General features: G+C 39.6%; 1 protein-coding gene across 1 annotated transcript in view; it reads right to left on the bottom strand.

Annotated features, from left to right (window-relative positions):
- The window catches only part of FSD1L (fibronectin type III and SPRY domain containing 1 like), a 45,964-nt gene extending 26,999 nt beyond the window's left edge, over positions 1-18,965 (bottom strand). The window contains exons 1-3 of the mRNA XM_049770841.1: positions 18,849-18,965; positions 3,747-3,842; positions 103-234 (exon numbers count right to left, since the gene is read on the bottom strand). Coding sequence (XP_049626798.1) covers positions 103-234; positions 3,747-3,842; positions 18,849-18,863 — 243 coding nt within the window. The 5' untranslated portion in view covers positions 18,864-18,965. The remainder of the gene's footprint in view (positions 1-102; positions 235-3,746; positions 3,843-18,848) is intronic.
- Positions 18,966-20,328: the final 1,363 nt, after the last annotated feature.

Raw genomic sequence — 20,328 nt, 5'->3', positions numbered from 1 at the left:
TTTGCAAAAAAAAAAGGCATTAAGATTTCAATAACTTGAGGACTATATATTGAGCATTATAAATACAAATTTAAATTTCTATTTAAATAAACTTCATCTGACCTGTAACTCATGTGATTTACGAGCTTGTTCATTCTTGATAGTACTAATCATATTTTCTTTCACTTCATCCAATACAGAATATAAACTATCAAATTCTTCATCTAACTCTGAAAGAATGTTAGCTGAGTTTTCCTGTTTAGTAAACAAAATAACACAATCAATTAATTCAGAAGCCATCAAACATTAAGAAAAATGAGATATGAATTTTTCAAAGTATATATTTATATTATAAGCTATCTCAATATAAAATAGAAACAAAATTTTAATATTTTACAGACGAATTAAAGAAGCTGGCTGCCAATGCTGATAATTTGACCTCAGCAATGCATGAGTTATCAGCCTTGTGATAGACCAATTCATACTTCATTCTTTCTAATTCTTGCTCCACAGAATAAAGTGAAAGGTTATTTAAGAACTGCCTTCTTTGCTCAGACTCTAAGGCAGACCCCAAATAAGTGTTACTCAACCTTTGGTGAACATAGATTTCTTGCTTTATAACTTTAAAACCTGGATTCTATAACTCTGAAAGTTTAGTCAAACAAGTATGAGACTGATTTTGTGTTAGAACTTTAAAATAACTGGTTCCCTAAACCCCTGTATTTACATTATATGTATGTACATACATATATTCATATCATACATACATATAACAAAACATAAAAGACAAGCAATTTTTACTGCAACCTAAGATTTTTTTGCTAAATGATCATTTTTTAGTGCTAAAATTATCATCAGAAATTAGGTAGTGACTAGAATTTATAATCTAACTCCTAAATTTTAAGAATTAAAATATAAAAAGTGACTAGTTGGGACGGAGCTATAACACAGCAATAGGATTTTTGCCTTGCACGCAGCCAACCTGGGACAGACCTAGGTCTGATTCCCAGCATCCCATATATCCCCCTAAGCCTGCCAGGAGCGATTTCTGAGCACAGAGCCAGCAGTAACCCCATAGTGCCACCGGGTGTGGCCCAAACCCCCCCCAAAAGTGACTTGTTCATTGCCATACAACTAAGTAACTAGTAGCAATAGAGGATTTCAATAAAGGATTTATAGTCTGCTAAGCAAGAACATATGGCAATAAATTAACCTACTGATTCCAACAGCCAAATCCACATTTCCAACAATTCAGAGATGGAAGAAATTATATATTTTGGAGGGGTAGGGCAGGGGGCTCTAGAGACAGCAAGTGATGCTCAGAACTTAATCCTGCCTGTGTTTAGGGATCACTCCTGCCTGGCAAGTGCCTTAATCCCTGTGTTATCTTACAGGCCCAAGAAATTGTATCTGAAGATATTTTTCAAGTAGGATGACTCATTCTATTAAGAGAAGGAGATGAGACTAGGTGTGAGAATTCATCTATAAAATCTACACTATGACCACAGTCAAAACCATTGTTTATAAAGTTTACAAAAACCAGTCATCATCTTACTCTAAAGTGGCATCAATCATTTCATTAGTTAATTTACATGGGAAAGAACAAGCTTCCCGACTGGAAGGCAGAAGACTTAAGTCAAATACAGGATGAACCACTCAGTAACAAGTGTGACTTTGGCCTTTGGACAAACCACTTAAAATTCCTGAACCTCAGATTATCACTTGTAAAAAGGGATTGTGCTAGACTCCCCACCTCCCTAATAATCACTTTCTTTTATTTGAATGGGGGGATGGAAGAGGGGAAGAATTTATATGGGCCCACCTAGTGGTCCTCAGAGACCAGGGAACCATATTCAACACTGGGAATTCAACTGAGAATTGAACCAAAGTGGGTCACAGGAAAGGCAAAGTTAAATGCCTTAAACCCTTCACTTTCTCCAGTCTTCACTTTTTTTCTACACCTCTCATGCCCTCAATGCAAAGGTATACCTTAATTCTCTCTCCTATTTCTTGGATTCTATTCTAGAGTTCTAATAATTTGATAAACAGGAAAACTAAGTGGCACTGAGTAAATTGTTTGTTTGTTTGTGGACTACACCAAATGGTGCACAGGGAAGGGGGTAGCTCCCAGTAGTGTGTAGAAGTAGTGTATGATCAAACCTTAACCAATCTCCTCTAGAGAATGTGACACTTCAGTGTATAGAGGACCATGCATTGCTGGGAACCAAGCGCAGAGCATGCAGAGCATATGTGCTCCAGCTGGTAAAACTATCTGACTGGCCCAATACTCTAACTTAAGTTATTTTTTTCTTCATATCAAATTTGATGAATCTCTTGTGAATAGATTAAGAACTTTAGAACCGGGGCCAGCGAGGTGGCGCTAGAGGTAAGGTGTCTGCCTTGCAAGCGCTAGCCAAGGAACGGACCGCGGTTTGATCCCCCGGCGTCCCAGGGGGACGATTTCTGAGCGCGTAGCCAGGAGTAATCCCTGAGCATTAAATGGGTGTGGCCCCCCCCAAAAGAAAAAGAATTTTAGAACCGCTAGCTTTGCAATATGAAAAATAGTTAATAATGAAATAGATCAAATTTTATAACAAACTGTTAAAGTGGTAAGATCATAAATCAACTTCATTTACAAAAATAAATGAAAAATAAAGGTAAAGTTTACCATGCCAAAAAACAGGCAAATACCTAGATTAAAATAAACAAAATTTGAGAGATGATCAAAAAACTGACATTCATGCTTTGGGGAACCCAAGGTTCAATCACCAGCACCACCTAGTCCCCTACACACTGAACTGGGAATAGTTTGTGAGCAGTCTGCAAGTGTCCTACACATTTTCTAGCCTTTTTTTTTTTTTTTTTTAAAGAAATGACCCTTAAGCTCATTAAGGCACACTGATGGGAATCCTCATTGGATTATTTGAAGGTTCCTTCCATAATAAACACTAAAATAACAACATTAAGCGTTACTTGCCCAAACTTGGGACCATTTTCATAAGTAGCCCTCATCCTTCTTTCCATCTAGCCCTTTAACTTATGGGTGTTATCTTACTTATTTACTTTTGGATTTCTGGATCACACCTAGTGGTGCTCAGGGCCTAGAGCATCACTTGGGATATCCCTCCAGGGAAACTAGTAGTACTCCATCAAAACTTGGTCTACCATGTACAAAGAGAGCACAAGCCCTTTGAGCAACCTATGTGTTAACTTTATAATCAGTTTCTACAAGAAGACTTCAGACTGGCTACATTGTCTTTCTACCATTTGCCCTATAAAATTTCTGTTTCCCAATATTTAGAGAAATAAAAAGAAGTAATTTGCTCTGGCAGAATCAGAAAAGACAGTTGCAAAATGGAAAAGGTGAAGAATGAACACTACAAGATTCCCTGGCAACTACGTGTGCAGCATTTTATTTTTCTTTGATTATTTTTTGGTTTTGTTTTGGGGCCACACCAGCAATGTTCAGGGGTTATTTCTGGATCTACTCTCAGGAATTACTCCAAATGATGCTAAGAAAAACATATGAGACCAAACATATGAGAAACATATGAGACCAAATCCAGGTTGGCTGTGCACAATGCAATCACCCTATCACTATACTATCTCTCAGACTCTAACCTTACTATTTTATCATTTCATGGAGAACATGAGAATTTGTTTATTTGACATTTTAAAACCCCACTTTCACAATTCCATTAGTTTGTCATCCTAAACTGATGTGATATACTTACTTCTGCTAATACTTTTTAGTAAAAGATTCATACCTGTACACCCTGTAGTGTCTGATTTAGTGTATCAATAAAGTTCTGAATTTCATCATTTTTATTTGCCAGAGTTGAAATGATCCTTTGCAGAGCTTCCTAGAATAAAAAAATTAACATTATGATATTGTATTAAACAGAAATAAAAATCATGTAACAATTCTCTATATACTTTTTAATGAGTTATTAAATAATAAAGCAATGTAATAAAATGTAAGCAATGTAAAAATTCTCACTGTTAAAATTTCCCAAAACCTGTAATTACTAAAAAATAATAATATATTTTTGTGTAACGCTTGGGAGTTACTCCTGGCTCTGTGCTCTGGAATCATTTCTGAAGGGCTTGGAGTACTATATGAACTGCCGGGATCAAACCCAGGTTAGCTACAATTGCAAGATAAGTGCCCTACTTGTTATATTCTTTTCTCTGGCCCTCAATAATATTATTTTAAGGTCACAAGGCCATATCAAAGAAGCACTTTCTTAGGGCCAAAGTGATAGCACATCAGAAACCCTAACACGAGCCATCATTTTTAGTTATAACGTATTTTTAGATTTTAGAAATTAAAGAGTAGATTATAATTTTACAGCTAAAACTGGAACATTTACATTGTTTTCAGATGCTGTAGAAGCATAATATATAATGTTAGAAACAAATACCTCAAGCTTTGCCTTCTATTTTATTTATTTAAAACACATAGTTACAAGGCTGGGAAGATGGTTCAACTGATGGAATGAAATGCCTTCCATGCCTCCAGGCCTTGTGTTTGATCACTGGCACCACTGCATGGCCCATGCTAAAGCCCCTCCACAGGCCCCACAACAATTAACAAAAACACTTGGTTAGGGATTAAGGTTTTTGATTAGCATAAAGCTGAACCCAGCACTGTACATGATCTCAGGAATGAGAATGCCCTTGAGGACAGAGCCAGGAGAAAGGCCTGAACGCTGTTGAATAATAACCCCTCCCCGAAAAAACTAAAACAGTTACAGATACTCCTAGCTTAACAACCTACCTATTTAGCGACCACTCACACTTATGACCATCTCTTCACTGTTATTTTATTTTAAATATCATTTTTCCATCTTGTACAGTCTACAGTACAGTACTGTGGTTTTTGGTGCTTTAATGTACCTACTTTACTAACTTTATGTTCTGTAACACACTGCAGTACTGTGTGTAAACTACACAACCTATGCAAATTAAAACAAGTGGAAGTTTTCAGTTTGATCTTTCTCGTTATTTTACTTATTCAAAATACTGTATTGTCAAGTACTATGCATATACTGTACTACTGTATACAATACATGCATTTCCTCACTTAATGACCACTTAACAACCAAACGGAACTTGGTCGTTAAGCAAGAAATATCTGTATTTAATTTTCTCATACTCCCTAATTAAGGGCCATTCAATAGCAAATTTTCTGCTATGATGAAAAAGACCTACAGATGTGCTGTCAATTAATCATTAGCCTCAAGAAGCTAATGACACATTAAAATATAGTAGAGGGCCCGGAGAGATAGCACAGCGGCGTTTGCCTTGCAAGCAGCCGATCCAGGATCTAAGGTGGTTGGTTCGAATCCCGGTGTCCCATATGGCCCCCCCATGCCTGCCAGGAGCTATTTCTGAGCAGACAGCCAGGAGTAACCCCTGAGCACTGCCAGGTGTGGCCCAAAAACCAAAAAAAGAAAAAAAAAAGAAAAGAAAAAAATATATAGTAGAGCAAATGGGGAACTAAATTAATTTTACTAAAATATATTTTAACGTATCAATTTAAAAAATTATTTTACATATATATGCTCATGTGACAAGTTCTGTCATACTGGATAGCACTGGCTTAGTCATTGAATGACTGTTCATTAGTGGTACTAGTAAAATCCAAAGTACTTGTTTTCAGGGCTGGAGTGATAGCATGGCAGTACGGCATTTGCCTTGCATGCTGTCGAGCCAGGACAGAACCGGATTCAATCCCTGGCATCCCATATGGTCCACCGAGCCTGCCAGGAGCTATTTCTGAGCACAGAACCAGGAGTAACCCCTGAATACCACTGGATGTGGCCCCAAAACAAAACAAACAAGAAACAAAAAAGCAAAATATTTATTTTCTCAATAAAAATCAAATACTGGTGCCAGAGAGAACACAGTGGGTGGGGTGCTCACCTTACATATAGCAGAACCCACTTCAGTCCCTGGCACAGCACATGTTCTCCTTAATGCAAAGCCAGGAATAATCTTGTGGTTGTAACTACCTACATTTACCTCCCACCAAAATATAAAATACAAATTTTAAATACAAATCCTTGGGTTTGGGGCTTGCTTCTCTCTTTTTTTTTTTTTGTTTGGGTGGTGCCAAAGATTGAATCCAGGCCCTTACACATGCAATACAAGTTATCTACCATGAAACTACATCCCTAGCCTGAGTTCAACCCGTGGCAACCCATATGGTCCACTGAGCCCACCAAGAAGAGTGGTACCTGTGTGCAGAGTCAGGAAGTAACCCCTAAGCACCAATAGATGTGGGTCAACAAACAAAAATAAGGAGCTCTTTACATTATACTTCACAACTGCGGTGTAAGCACAATCTTTGTTTCTGATAAGCATCTACAAATAAAAATATTTTAATAATTTTCCAAATTATTTTGTAGAAAGAATGTTCTCTCAAAATACAGTATTAATAAAAAGCTATGTCTAAAGAGAAAATCTAATGAGTGGATAGTTTTTTTTTATAAATGTTCACAAAATTTTAAAATAGAAAAAAATTAATTGTATCAGTTTTCATTTAATTCTTACAACAATATCTGCTAATCTGTGGACCACTGCTATACAGCACTATAAAAAGGTTGAAGACCACTGCTTTTAGAGTCTTCCAATAATTGTTTCAAGATAGGTTCTTTATTTATTATAGAATAAAACATGCAGAAGTCAACAAGGTTCTGCACAATGCCCAGGCTGTGTAGAAATCTTCAATTAAGATGGGCTCTTTTTTTGGTTAATGGACTATCACATGCATCCTCTCCTTTTATCCCTCTTAACTGGCAGGGTTACATTCATACTGCACAACTGGGACAATGGCAAATCAAACATATGATCAAAGTGGTACCGCAAGGCAAAAATTACTTCCAAAATACAGGCACTCAAAACCACTTTAGCAGAAAACTTTTTTTTTTTTTTTGGGTCATACCCTGCAGCGTTCAGGGGTTCCTCCTGGCTCTATACTCAGAAATCGCTCCTGGCAGGCTCGGGGACCATGTGGGATGCCAGGATTCAATCCACAGTCCTTCTGCATGCAAGGCAAATGCCCTACCTCCATGCTATCTCTCCAGCCTGCAGAAAATTATTTTTAAGTCAATGTACATATCCAAAGATGAACCCCACCATAGAATTATATGACATAAAATTTCTGATTTGCTAAGACTTCAATCTCCATGCTAGAGAATGAAACTACAAGTAAATCTGTGTTCTGCCACTAAGCCACACACAGAGAGAGACATACACACAGACACACAGACACAGACACAAACACATACACACACACACACACACACACACACACACACACCAGTCCTACTAAGACTGCTGAGTGACATACAAAGCTGCTAGACAGCAGCTTTTATAGGACAGATTATCAATTTGAGCTTCAATTTCACCTCCACTGTCAAGCACTTCTAATGAACTTCCTGGTAGAAATGATAATATTCTATCAGAACAGGAGTTGAAGTGTCTCCTGTAGATCTTACTCTATGAAAAGAATGAGCCATTATAAAGAAAAGTAAGGGAGTGAAGAATGGTTAAAGAAAACAGAACCTGAGAACTACTTTACAGAACTCGTCTTATCAAGAGCAGGGGTGGGACCCTGAAACAATGGTGGAGAGAAATGGACACTGTTAGAAGGTGTGGTGCTGGAACAGTGTACACAGAAACCCTCTCATTAACAGCATTGTAAATAATGGTACTTCAAATAAAAACAATTTAAAAATAATTCAGAGCCAGAGCTGTAGGTAGTACAGTGGATAGGGTATTTGCCTTGCACGCAGTCAACCCAGCTTCAATCTCTAGAATCCATATGGTCCTCTGAGACTGCCAAGATAAATTCTTGTACACAGAGCCAGGAGTAACCCATGAGCACTGCCGAGTGTGTCCCCATCCCCTCAAAAAAATTCTACTTTAAAATAATAAAGTTAAATTTAATACTTTACTTATCCCAGGAGATCCAAAATATTTTCATTTCAATATATAACAATTACTTCTCCTTCATTCTCTCTCTCCCTTCTTTTCTTGCCAGTAATCTTCAAAACACATTTTACATTTTATTTTACACTTATAACACATCTAAACTCAAGTGAACCACACTTACAGTACAGAATGTGACTAGAAATCACCACACTGGAAAAGTCTTAACAGCTCTGAGGTTAGACCAACCAGTGTCCATATATTTCTTAGAGTGTGAATAAAGCAACTATTCTATATTTATCTAATTCAATCTAGCTTGCAATGAGTAAACCACCTAAAAGCTTTCTGAATTTAGTTTCTTGGATAACACTTTCCATATGCACTTATATTACACCAGACTCTTGAGATACAATAGCTAAATGTAGCTTTAAGTTAAAGTACTTGTCCCCCTATTTTCCTTTTGGTAAAGTTAAAATATTATAACTAAGATACTAAGTAGAATTTCATTAATTCCTCAGCTTTACTTATATAGATACTATCTACAGAAGTACTATTACATCTCAAAACAAAAACCTGAGACATAAGTGACATTCATTTGGGATTCTTCTAATATCTTAACAAAGTGAGAACACAGGCCATTCACTGTTTTTGGATAGAAAGAACTTTCTGGGGATGAGAGAGTACAAACATCCATGTCAAGGATAGCATCCAAAAAAAATAGGACCATACCTGAGGAGAGCAGAAAATATATTCCAACTCAAAGAATCATCTGGATAATAGTCTTTGTATAATGTCCTAAACCCTTCAAAGATATAATATCTTTGGAACAGAGTTAATCTTATTTTCATCATGTCTCTGAGTTATTTAAAATCCTGCTATTAGTAGAAAATAAAAAGTGGTCCTTTTCAATTTGTATTGACCAAGGACTATTAATAGTAATATTCCAAATGATAAAGGTTTGGGAGAATGAGATTCTCAATGAATGAGATTGACCATACAAATACTATAATTCCCTAGAAAGTGGTTAGACAACAAAAGTCTCTTAAGGGTGATAATGTCTTTCTGATGAACATCATCTCATTCTATAAATGAAATTCCATAAAAAAAAAAAGGTCTGTAGCTTATGTGCTTATTTTTCAGTGGGGACCTCTTGGCCAACCAGGACTTTGGATGAGTAGTGCAAAGGCTCCTTGATGTGATGCTGCTGGAGCACTGCTGTGCTGGGGGTACCAGAACCACATCAAGTGGATCCAGGGTAGCACTCAGCTGTGCTAAAAGACTAGGGGATGTCAGGAATTGAACAGGGTCAGGTCAGGGGCATTCTGGGTATGCCATAATCACCATGCTTCCTCCAAACCCCTTTAGTTTGTATTCTGAATTTATCTGGGAGTTCTGATATAATCTGAGGGCCTACTGCTTAGCACCTAGATAAAGAAACCAATTTACTGAGAAAGGCCACTGTATCTTACTTCCAAAGTGACAGACCAGAGGTCAGGAGCAGTTCTCAAGAAGTACTACTCCAATCTCTAATTGAGGAGGAACTTCAAAGTCATGGCTGTAATACAACACAAAGACGTTCTAAGAATGGGCAAGCCAGCTAGAGGGTTGAAGCAGAGTCAATCCCCAGCTCAGTAATGGTCCCTTCAGCACTCTGTCCATATTAGCCCCCAAGCATTGCTGTGAGTAATCCCAAAATAAAACCAAACCAAACAAAAACAAAAAACCCAAGTACTTTATTTCTGTGAACATATTAAGTTTTTTATTACATTAAGTACATTCTCAAAAGCAAAGAACTTAGGGGGGGAAAAGTACTATTTTTTTTTAATTTTTTTTCTTTTTTTTTAATCTTTTTAATAGGGGCTCCCGCCTTTTTCATAAACCCTTGGAACATGAATTACTTTGATTTACCTAGTATTTCTGCATTTTCCTATAAATAAAAAATAAAGGATGGGGGCCAGGGGCCAAGTGGTCTCAGGTACACTGGTGGAGGAAAAAAAAAAAGAACAGAACTAAATATCCAAGCCAAAGTCAACAATAGAATCAAGAGATCTAAACTTTAACACTCTAAACTTAAATTGACATATTCACCTATTATACTGGCAGGCCAAGGGGTAAAGTGTAGTGATATAGGATGCACTCTAGAGTCATTGGTGGAAGGAGGTCCACACTGGTGGTGGCAAGGGCCCTGACTTAATCTAAAATTCAACTATGAAGGACTGTATATCACAAAGGTTTCAATTAAGTAAATAAATAAATAAATAAATGTTCTGTAGCTAATTGCATATTTTTCAGTGGGGACCGCTTGGCCAATCAGGACTTTGAAAAAGTAGTATAAGGACTCTTTATTTTTTTATTTAAAAATTAAAAACTTTTATATTTAAAATTAAAAAAAAAAGAGCTTGGCTGTCAAGACCTGGTTTGACTCCAGATTACCACTTTTAACTCTGTCTCTGAATAAGTCACTTGACCTCTTTGAATCTCATATCCTACATGTATACAAATAAAAGCCATTGGGAAAGCTGAAATAGTCTGAAATAATGCTGGTTGAAACAAAATTCTAATTTCATTTTTATTTTCTTTCCTCAGGAAGTACATGTTGGTGCTTTACAGTGTTTTCTAGAAAGAAAAATATAAAATTTTAAACAGAAAAATGTAATTTTTAAAACAAGATTGCAGATTATCATGATATGATGGAGGTCTTTGAACTAGTAGGATGAAATAAAGGCAATGGACCACTCCTCTACAACTCTCTACAGAATAACAATATGATCTACATGCTAGTATTTGGGTTGTTATCACCAAGACTTTTTGGAAGTGAGTGCACGCATCTTTCCCCCCCACACACACATACACATCTCATACTTTCAGGATACCTGGCAGCTATAATCACACCCACAAAAGCCACAGCATCAGCAACAATGGTTGAATTCTGGACTGTGCAGCCACATTTACAGCCTTGCTACAACTTCATTTGTTTAATACTGTTATACCCGTAGGGACCCACCAGTTTAGATGCCAATGTGTAACTGAAGTCACTTAATGCACAGAAACAACTGAAGTAACAGAATGGTCAGTTAGCAACAGGAACTTGCTAAACTTTCTGATAATGACTTAATGACCTCACTACAGGTACAATAATTTTCACAAAATTGTCTGTCACTGTACTTTGTTTTTTCTTCCTACCCTCCTCTTATTTTTTCTTTCTTTTTCTATTCTTTTTAAATGATTTTGCTCTCACTTATCTGGACATAAATATATTACAATCAACTATGTGGCACATGCTTTTAAATAAAGTAAATTAAATTAAAAAAATAAAGGCAAAGAACAGAAAATATCATGATAGAGGAGGAAAGAAAGAATAAAGAAATAGGATATCCAAATATAGATTATGCAATTGGCCACAGTTGTTATGCTTTAAAACTCCTTCTACTGGCTCTGTAATATAGCACAGGTCTTGAATGTGTGAGGCCTTGGATTTGATCCTTAGCCCTGTGAAACATTTAGTTTTAAAAAGAAAAAAGAAAAAGACCAAAGACCTTCCCCTACTCAGTTCAATCCTTACAATATAGGTTTGTCTAGTCTTGTAAGTCAAACCTCATCTACCACTATCCCTTTCAAAATAAAAAGAGCACTCAAGAAGAAAGTAACAATTGACAATGTAAGCTCTTGGTGACATCCTTCCTCTGGGATCCCTTGCCTCTTCTTCATCTTTATTATCTTCACCCAAAAGCATCTATCTTTCCTAGAAACAGCAACTACTATAAATGTGAGTGATAGGCTGTACAAAATGTTAAACTATCGAATTCCAAGTGCCAGGATATTCCAGAAAGGTGTAAATGTCTTGTCTGCTTCAATGTTTTCTTTGAACATACACATTTTAATGGATAAGGAAACCTTTGGGATTTTATCTTATACCCCCTTAAAGGTTTAATCAAAAGGCTTAAGTGTCAAGGCAAGCCACCTATCCAAAATACATCCTGTTCACAAAAGTGTCCCAGAAACTCCAATATAAACAAAATCCTTGTTTATTTCTGGGAGGTAACACAGGTCTTCTGTATCCAACAGTATGCTTTACAGACCCAAGGCAATTATGTTTTCTTCCTGAACTCAAACAGAGCATCTGTTGCTAACACAAACACTGAAGTCCAAGCTATTTTCACAGACAAAAAAGCAGCTGGTCAAGCTAGTCCATTTGCTGGCTAGCCACCATCGGACTCTTTAAGTCTGTCCAGTTAATAACTCAATCTCTATTGTCAAATTGCTGAGTCAGAACTTACAAGTAGTTTTAAATTAGGATTTAAAAATTCTCTGGCAACATCATTTGAAGTCATTTATCATAGATATAAAAAGCATGATCTACTTTTTTAAAGCCACAAAGACAAAAGTTAAAAAGTGGCCATACCGACTTATGAGTGTAAGAATAATTAAATACCCCGAGACTAGGTGAAACTATGTTGTTTACTAAAAGGAAGGAAAAGAAAGAAACAGAAAGAAGACCATTTTGGGGCAAGAGGACACTAGAACTTTGGAGGTGGGTATGGCGAGTGAACATATAGAGAAGCATAAACTAGACCATGAGATTCTATATGTACTATTGTAAACCAATGATAAGTCAATATTTAAATAGAGATACATATTATCCATAAATTATCATGAATTTGGGGTTGTTAAATTGACAATAATAAAAATAGGGCCAGAGCAGTGGCGTAAGGACCAGAGTGGTGGCGCAAGCAGTAGGGCATCTGCCTTGCATGCACTAACCTAGGACAAACCATGGTTCTATCCCCCAGCATCCTATATGGTCCCCCAAGCCAGGAGTGATTTCTGAGTGCATTGCTAGGAGTAACCCCTGAGCATCAACAGGTGTGGCCCAAAAACAAAAACAATAAAAATAAATAAAAATAACGGGCCAGAGAGAGCATAGAGGTAGGGCATTTGCCTTGCATGGAACAATAAACACCCTCCAGTGCTAAAGCACTCCTTAGGAAAAGAAATATGGGAGGCATTATTTTCCCCAACTTTAAACTGTATTACAAAGCAATAGTTATCAAAACAGCATGGTGTTGGAATAAAGAGAAACCCTCAGATCAGTGGAAGAGGCTGGAATACTCAGAGACTGTTCCCCAGACATACAATCACCTAATTTTTGATAAAGGAGCAAGAAATCCTAAATGAAGCAAGGAAAGCCTATTCAACAAGTGGTGTTGGTACAACTGGTTAGCCACTTGAAAAAAGTGAATTCAGACCCCAGCTAACACCATGTACAAAGGTAAAATCCAAATGGATTAAAGACCTAGATATCAGACCTGAAACCATAAGGTATATAGAACAACACATAGGTAAAACACTCCATGACATTGAGACTAAAGGCATCTTTAAGGAGGAAACAGCTCTCTCCAAACAAGTGGAAGCAGAGATAAACAGATGGGAATATATTAAGCTGATAAGCTTCTGCACCTCAAAGGAAATAGTGCCAGGTTACGAGAACCACCCACTGAGTGGGAGAAACTATTACCCAATACCCATCAGATAAGGGGCTCATATCCAAAATATACAAGGCACTAACAGAACTTTACAAGAAAAAAACATCTAATCCCATCAAATAATGGGGAGAAGAAATGAATAGACATTTTGATAAAGAAGAAATACAAATGGCCAAAAGGCACATGAAAAAAATGTTCCACATCACTAATCATCAGGGAGATGCAAATCAAAACAACTATGAGGTACCATCTCACATCACAAAGATTGACGCACATCACAAAGAATGAGAACAAGCAGTGCTGGCGGGGATGTGGAGAGAAAGGAACTCTTATTCACTGCTGATAGGAATGCTGTCTAGTCCAACATTTATGAAAAGTGATATGGAGATTCCTCCAAAACCTGGAAATTGAGCTCCCGTATGATACAGCTATACCACTCCTAGGGATACACAAATATACAAAAATACAATACAAAAATCCCTTCCTCATACCTACATTCATTGCTGCGATATTTACAATAGTCAGACTCTGGAAACAACCAAGATGCCCTTCAACAGATGAATGACTAAAGAAATTATGGTATATATGAACAACGGAATATTATGCAGCTGTCAGGAGAGATGAAGTCATGAAATTTTCCTATACATGGATGTACATGGAATCTATTATGCTGAGTGAAATAAGTCAGAGGGTTTTAAGAAAAATAAAAGACATTTTTGCAATAATCCTCAGACGAAGAGAGGAGGACTGGAAGGTCCAGCTTATGACATGAAGCTCACCGCAAAGAGTGGTGAGTGCAGTTAGAGAAATGACTACACTGAGAACTATCATAACAATGTGAATGAATGAAGGAAGTGGAAAGCCTGTCTAGAGTACAGGCAGGGGTGGGGTTGGGAGGAGGGAGATTTGGGACATTGGTGGTGGGATTGTTGCACCGGTGAAGGGGGGTGTTCTTTACATGAATGAAACCCAACTACAATCATATTGTAATTAAGGTGTTTAAATAAAGATATTAATATAAAAATAAAATAAAAATAACAGGGACCAGAGATAGCATAGAGGTAGGGCATTTGCCTTGCATGCAGAAGAACAGTAGTTCGAATCCCAGCATCCCATATGGTCCCCTGAGCCTGCTAGGAGCGATTTCTGAGTGTAGAGCCAGAAGTAACCCCTGAGTGCTGCCGAGTGTGACCCAAAAACCAAATAAATAAATAAAAATAAAAATTACATAACAGTATATATGTGTGCTAAGCACTGTTAAGTGATTTTTTAACTTTTTTAATTCAATGGAGTTGAATGGTCTAATAGTCAGCGATAAGAAAAGATGAAATCAGGCAAGTTGCTACATTGTGGTTGATTTTGGAGAGTATCAAGTTAGGTGAAGTCATTCAAAGGAAGAGGAACGGAATCAAAGTAATCCCTCTCATACTGTGGATAAAGAGAAACTTTGTAGGTGAAGATCAAATACCCAAAGAGCAGGAGAACTGGTCCTCAGTAGGAAGGTTGTCTTCACTGGGGTTTGGGAGGGATAAGATAAGAAGGAAAACTCTAGGACAATGGTAGAGGGAGAAAGTAGCCTGGCTGACTGTGGTGCTAGTGGTGCTAGAAGGGAACTGGGGACATTGTTAGGGACAATGGTGAGGAGATTAGTGTTGGAATATTGAATGCCAGAAACTAAGTCATGAATATCTTTGTAACTTTGTAATTAAACATGATTCAAATCTAAGAAGTTTGTTTGAAAGGTTACAATTGGGGGCCAGTGAGGTGGCACTAGAGGTAAGATGTCTGCCTTGCAAGTGCTAGCCAAGGAAGGACAGCGTTCGATCCCCCGGCATCCCATATGGTCCCCCCAAGCCAGGGGCGATTTCTGAGCGCTTAGCCAGGAGTAACCCCTGAGCATCAACAAAAAAATAAAAAATAAAAAAAAAAAAAAGAACGGTTACAATTGACAGTGTTTAGGGCTTATTCCTAGCCCTATACTCAGATATCTGCTCAGAAGACCATAATGTTAGGGACTGAACCCAGCTCAGCCCTGCATGCAATCAAAGATAATGCAATGCAATTATCCTCTGTACTCTCTCTCCAAGCCCAAATATCTTTGTTAATTAACATGACGTTCACAATAACTCTTTGGGCTAAGTTCAACTGCTATCTTTATTGATGAGGAAATAGAGACAGCAAATTACCCAAGCCCATACAGTTCATAAATAGAGACCTGCTTTGGAACCAAATCCCAAACTGTCTTTTTTTTTTTTTTTTGGGGGGGGGGGAGGTTGGGTTTTGGGTCACACCTGGCAGCATTCAGGGGTCACTCCTGGCTCTACATTCAGAAATTGCTCCTGGCAGGCTCGAGGGACCATATGGGATGCCAGGATTCAAACCACTGACCGTCCGCATGCAAGGCAAACGCCCTACCTCCATGCTATCTCTCGTCCTCCAAACTGTCTTCTTAATAATGTAAAGCCTAAATCCATTACCTTACTAACAGGTAAATAAATTACTTTAACCCCTGACCAATTTTCCTTGTTCTCACTAAAGTACATATCTGATACTATTTTTATTATTAAAGTCTTTAATAGGAAAGAAAAATTATGCCAGGAAAGTACCATTCATATCTTTAAAGAGAAATATCAAGTGTAATTTTTTTTTTTTTTTTTGGTTTTTGGGTCATACCCGGCTGCGCTCAGGGGTTACTCCTGGCTGTCTGCTCAGAAATAGCTCCTGGCAGGCACGGGGGACCATATGGGACACCGGGATTTGAACCAACCACCTTTGGTCCTGGATCGGCTGCTTGCAAGGCAAACACCTCTGTGCTATCTCTCCGGGCCCTCAAGTGTAATTTTTATTGGTTGGGCTATATAACTGCTTCTGCAGTCACTGATGAGAAAAGGATGTTCAAATTGGAACACTAAGTAGCAAAAGGTATCAACACAGAAAAATAGTTTTTAGCAACTTAATAAAGTTTTTTATATTGGACATATTTAGTATGCATTTTCTAATATTAATAAATGTATATATAAACTTATAACAAATTAAATATACTAAGCCAGAATTGAGGAAACTTGATTCTTTGCCAGGTCTGGGAAGTCTGACAAGGTACTATAGGTACTCAAAATATATTAATTAGAATGACACAGTAAGTTCTTCACTTTGTGGCCAGTAGTATAGTCATGCAGAAGACACAAGCTCCAATTTTTGAACTCTCTATAAAGTAAGAGATGGTTATCTTTAAAGATATTTCTCAAGGCCAGACCAATAGCACAACAGTAGGGCCTTTGCCTTGCATACGGCCGACCCAGGATTGACCTGGGATCAATCTCAGGCATCCCATATGGTCTCCTGAGCCTGCCAGGAGCAATTTCTGAGCACAGAGCCAGGAGTTAACTCCTCAGTGCTGTCGGGTGTGGCCCAAAAACAAATGACAAAAAAGATAGTTCTCTTTAAAGATAATATGTCTTTAAATCTTGTAAGAGATAATTCATGTTTTGAAAACAAAATAAGATAATTTATACTAGAACCTTAAGATTCTTTTTTTACTTTTTGATCACAGGAGATCATATATTCAGGAAGCCATATGGGAATTGAACTTAGACCTTCTACAAAGCAAGCACTCTAATCCTTTGAGCTATCTCTGTTCCTTAAGCAACATTTTATAGCACTTATTCTTGAAAACTTTTAAACACTGTATGCTGACATATGAATTATTTAACCTGATCTTTACAATGAACTTGTAAAATCCTACGAAACTGAGGAATATATTAACCAGGCAAGTGATTGTTTTATATTCCAAAGCACCACAGAATCCAAATATCTAGGCTCCAAAGCTTTATAGTCTTCTATTTGCCCACAATAAACTTCCATTTAGCTTCCATGTGACCTTTTGTATTAATATCTTTATTTAAACACCTTAATTACAAATATGATTATAGTTGGGTTTCAGTCATGTAAACAATACCCCCCTTCACCGGTGCAACATTTCCACCACCAATGTCCCAAATCTCCCTCCATCCCACCCCACCCCCGCCTGTACTCTAGATAGGCTTTCCAGTTCCCTCATTCATTCACATTGTTATGGTAGTTCTCAGAGTAGTTATTTCTTTAACTGCACTCACCACATGCATGCGACTTTTTTTTTAACATGTTAAATAAGCAATGAAGCAAGTAACGAAGTTAAGCAGAGACATTCTAAACATCCCATGCATGCCCAGAACATACAAATGTTCTTGGAAAATATATTTTATTAGTAGTCACAAAAATAAAAATTTAATACACCCAAATGGGTTTCAAGAAGTATCATCCATAAGATGATACTTTACTAAAGTATCTGCACTTTGTTAAAGATCCTGAAATTCAAATCTTAACTTACCTTTCCACTACTCTCTCGGCCCCCAGTGCTTCCTCCAAGCGGTAAGACAAAATTAAAGATCACATTGTCCCAGTAAGTCCTTCCAGGGCTTTCTATCTAATTATAGAAAAGAATGGCTTCGTAGATATGCCCTTGTTTCTCCCTGCTACATTATTAATGACACTTGTTTTTCCTTCCCATAGTGTACCTACATTGCAATCAAACTATAATCTAACAAAGAAACAGGGTGGCTGATTTCTTCCTACACTGGGATCATGGCTGCACGTGAAGAACTCACTTCTAATTATAGTCAAAGCACTGGCGAGATTCTCTCTTTTTTTTTTTTTAATTTTTAATTTTTTGCCAGCTCTCTAAAGCCTTTCATGCACCTGCTGTTAGTACAAAGCATGCCAGGAAGTAACGGGACAGAAGAGCTGCCCCCAAACCCCATGGTCAAGCGGGTGGGGTGAGTGAGGATCGCTGTCCCAGAATCCAAGCAACTCAGAACACTCAAAGCAGCTTAGGAACGGTGCGGGGGAGAAGGTGGGCTGGGTTGCGGGGAGGGCCACTAAGGAAGGGGAGAACCACTAAGTGGGGAGGAGGTAGCCACTCAGGACAGTTGGATCTCGACCTAAAGGCAGGTGCATTCATTGTGCACAAGGCTGGTTTCACTAAGAGCACCGGCTGGGGTTCCGGCGCGGGGACCCCACGTGCCCTGGCATCCCACTGACTGCTGAGATGCCATAAAGCCTCACCAGCAAGCTGGGAGGGAGGGTGCAGAGAGAATCAAAGTGGGGGGCCTAGAGAGCTGCAGCCGAATTTAGTTTTCTTTTGAAACCCCGGCCCGGCTCCCTAGGTCTCCCCAGGAGCCAGGCAGGGCCTGCAACCAAGTGTCGGGCAGGGGCCAGTCTGGGTCACCGGGCGCGGTCCCCCGCAGCCCGGGCGCAAGGGCCCGGCGGCCTCGCCTTCCTCCACCGCCGCAGCCAGACCAGGTCCGGCCGGGCGGGGGTCTCCGGAGCCGCGATCCCACCTCCCAGCCCCGCCGGGCACCACGCCCACCCACGCCCACCCCCAGCCTGGACCCTCCCCCCTCCCCAGCTCACTTTTTGGGCGTCCATGGCCAAGGACTGGAAACCTGGGGCCGCGCACCGCACCCCGATGCAGGCGAGCGCCAACACTCCCAGCGCCGCTCCCAGCGCTCCCGCCGTGCCCGCCGCAGCCTCAGCGCGCACCGCACCGGCGCCGCCCGCGCGCCCCGCCCCGGCCCGCCCCGCCCCGGCCCGGCCCCGCCGCCGCCGCCGCCGTCGTCGCGGGGCCGCGGTTGCCAGGGTGAAAGGCCGGCGGGATGGGAGGGAGGCCCGGCGAGGACTTGACGCGCCTGCGCGCAGCCGCCTTGCGCCAGCAGCATCTTCACCAGTTTGGGTACCGGAATGGAGGGGTGATGGACAGCTAGGCTGTCGCGAGGCCCGATGCCTCCCCCATCCCGTCCACTTTCCTCCAGGCCCTGCAATTCTGCAGGGGTCCAGCAAGCCTGGTGAGACCCTAGAACCCCTTTTTTTCTGCCTCCCATGATGCACATGGGATGCGGCCCCTTAAATCTAGGCCGCGCACAGTAGAACACTGGAAAAAGATAGGGGGTGGAGAGAGAATACTGAGAGGGAGGAATAAGGGATGTATTGGAACCAACGAGAACCTTCCCCTTGGGGAAAGGTGCACCTTGGGGGCCAATCACCAAAGTCCAAATCCTTGAACAACCTGTTTTCGTCGTTGGCGTACCAGAAGGAATCAATTTTGCAGAGCCTTATGATAATGGAGAGGATTATCTAATTGAAGGAAGCAGGGCACACTGATGGTTTTGGATGGGCGAGGAACTCGGACCTGTGCAGACATGACAGCCTTTGAGAAAGAAGGTCCCAAGCTCCATTTCCCTGACTCTGGAGAGGCTCTGAAAACGTTCACTGGATTGTCAACGATGGATGAACAAAAGGGGAAAGCAGGAGTACTAGTATCTAAGTGTCACTTCCAGGAGCTGAAACTCAGCAGGAACTAAGGATGCCGGCCCTGAAATAGCGTAAGGATGGGAGAAATTCTCGAAAGAAAGATGGCAGGAGAAATGGACTCAGAAGATTGAGGGAGTGGTCCCTTTCCTACAGTAAGGTCAGGGAGGCCATTCAGGAGTTCTTAAAAGGAAGGAGAGCTAGTAAAGATCTGTGAAGAGCATTCTAGGCCCAAAGCAAAGTCATGCCAAGGTCCAGGGGAAGGCTGGAGCTCTGGTTGAAAAAATTTTTTCTCCTACAATGCTGCAGTTATGTTTGTTTATATATAAGCTCCCTGACTCCACTAACTATCCTGATCACCTTGAGGGCTAAGGTCTCCTTATTCCATATCTTTATTTCTAGCATAGAGCTAGAAACTAAACTCTTAGTACAAACTTAATTGTTGGCAGCATGACCTGATCTTAAGTAGTCACTGACTACTTCGCAAAACACAACAGTGTTCCTAGGGAACTGAGACTATGTGTAAGCATAGATCTCTTTGTCCAGAGGGTTGGCAATAGCACTCACAGCCCGCACACTCCCTGAG

This window comes from Suncus etruscus, chromosome 1, assembly GCF_024139225.1.
Source record: "Suncus etruscus isolate mSunEtr1 chromosome 1, mSunEtr1.pri.cur, whole genome shotgun sequence".
Taxonomy (NCBI): Eukaryota; Metazoa; Chordata; class Mammalia; order Eulipotyphla; family Soricidae; genus Suncus; species Suncus etruscus.
The sequence above is the reverse complement of the archived record's forward strand: the minus strand, read 5'-3'. Positions and strand labels throughout refer to the sequence as shown.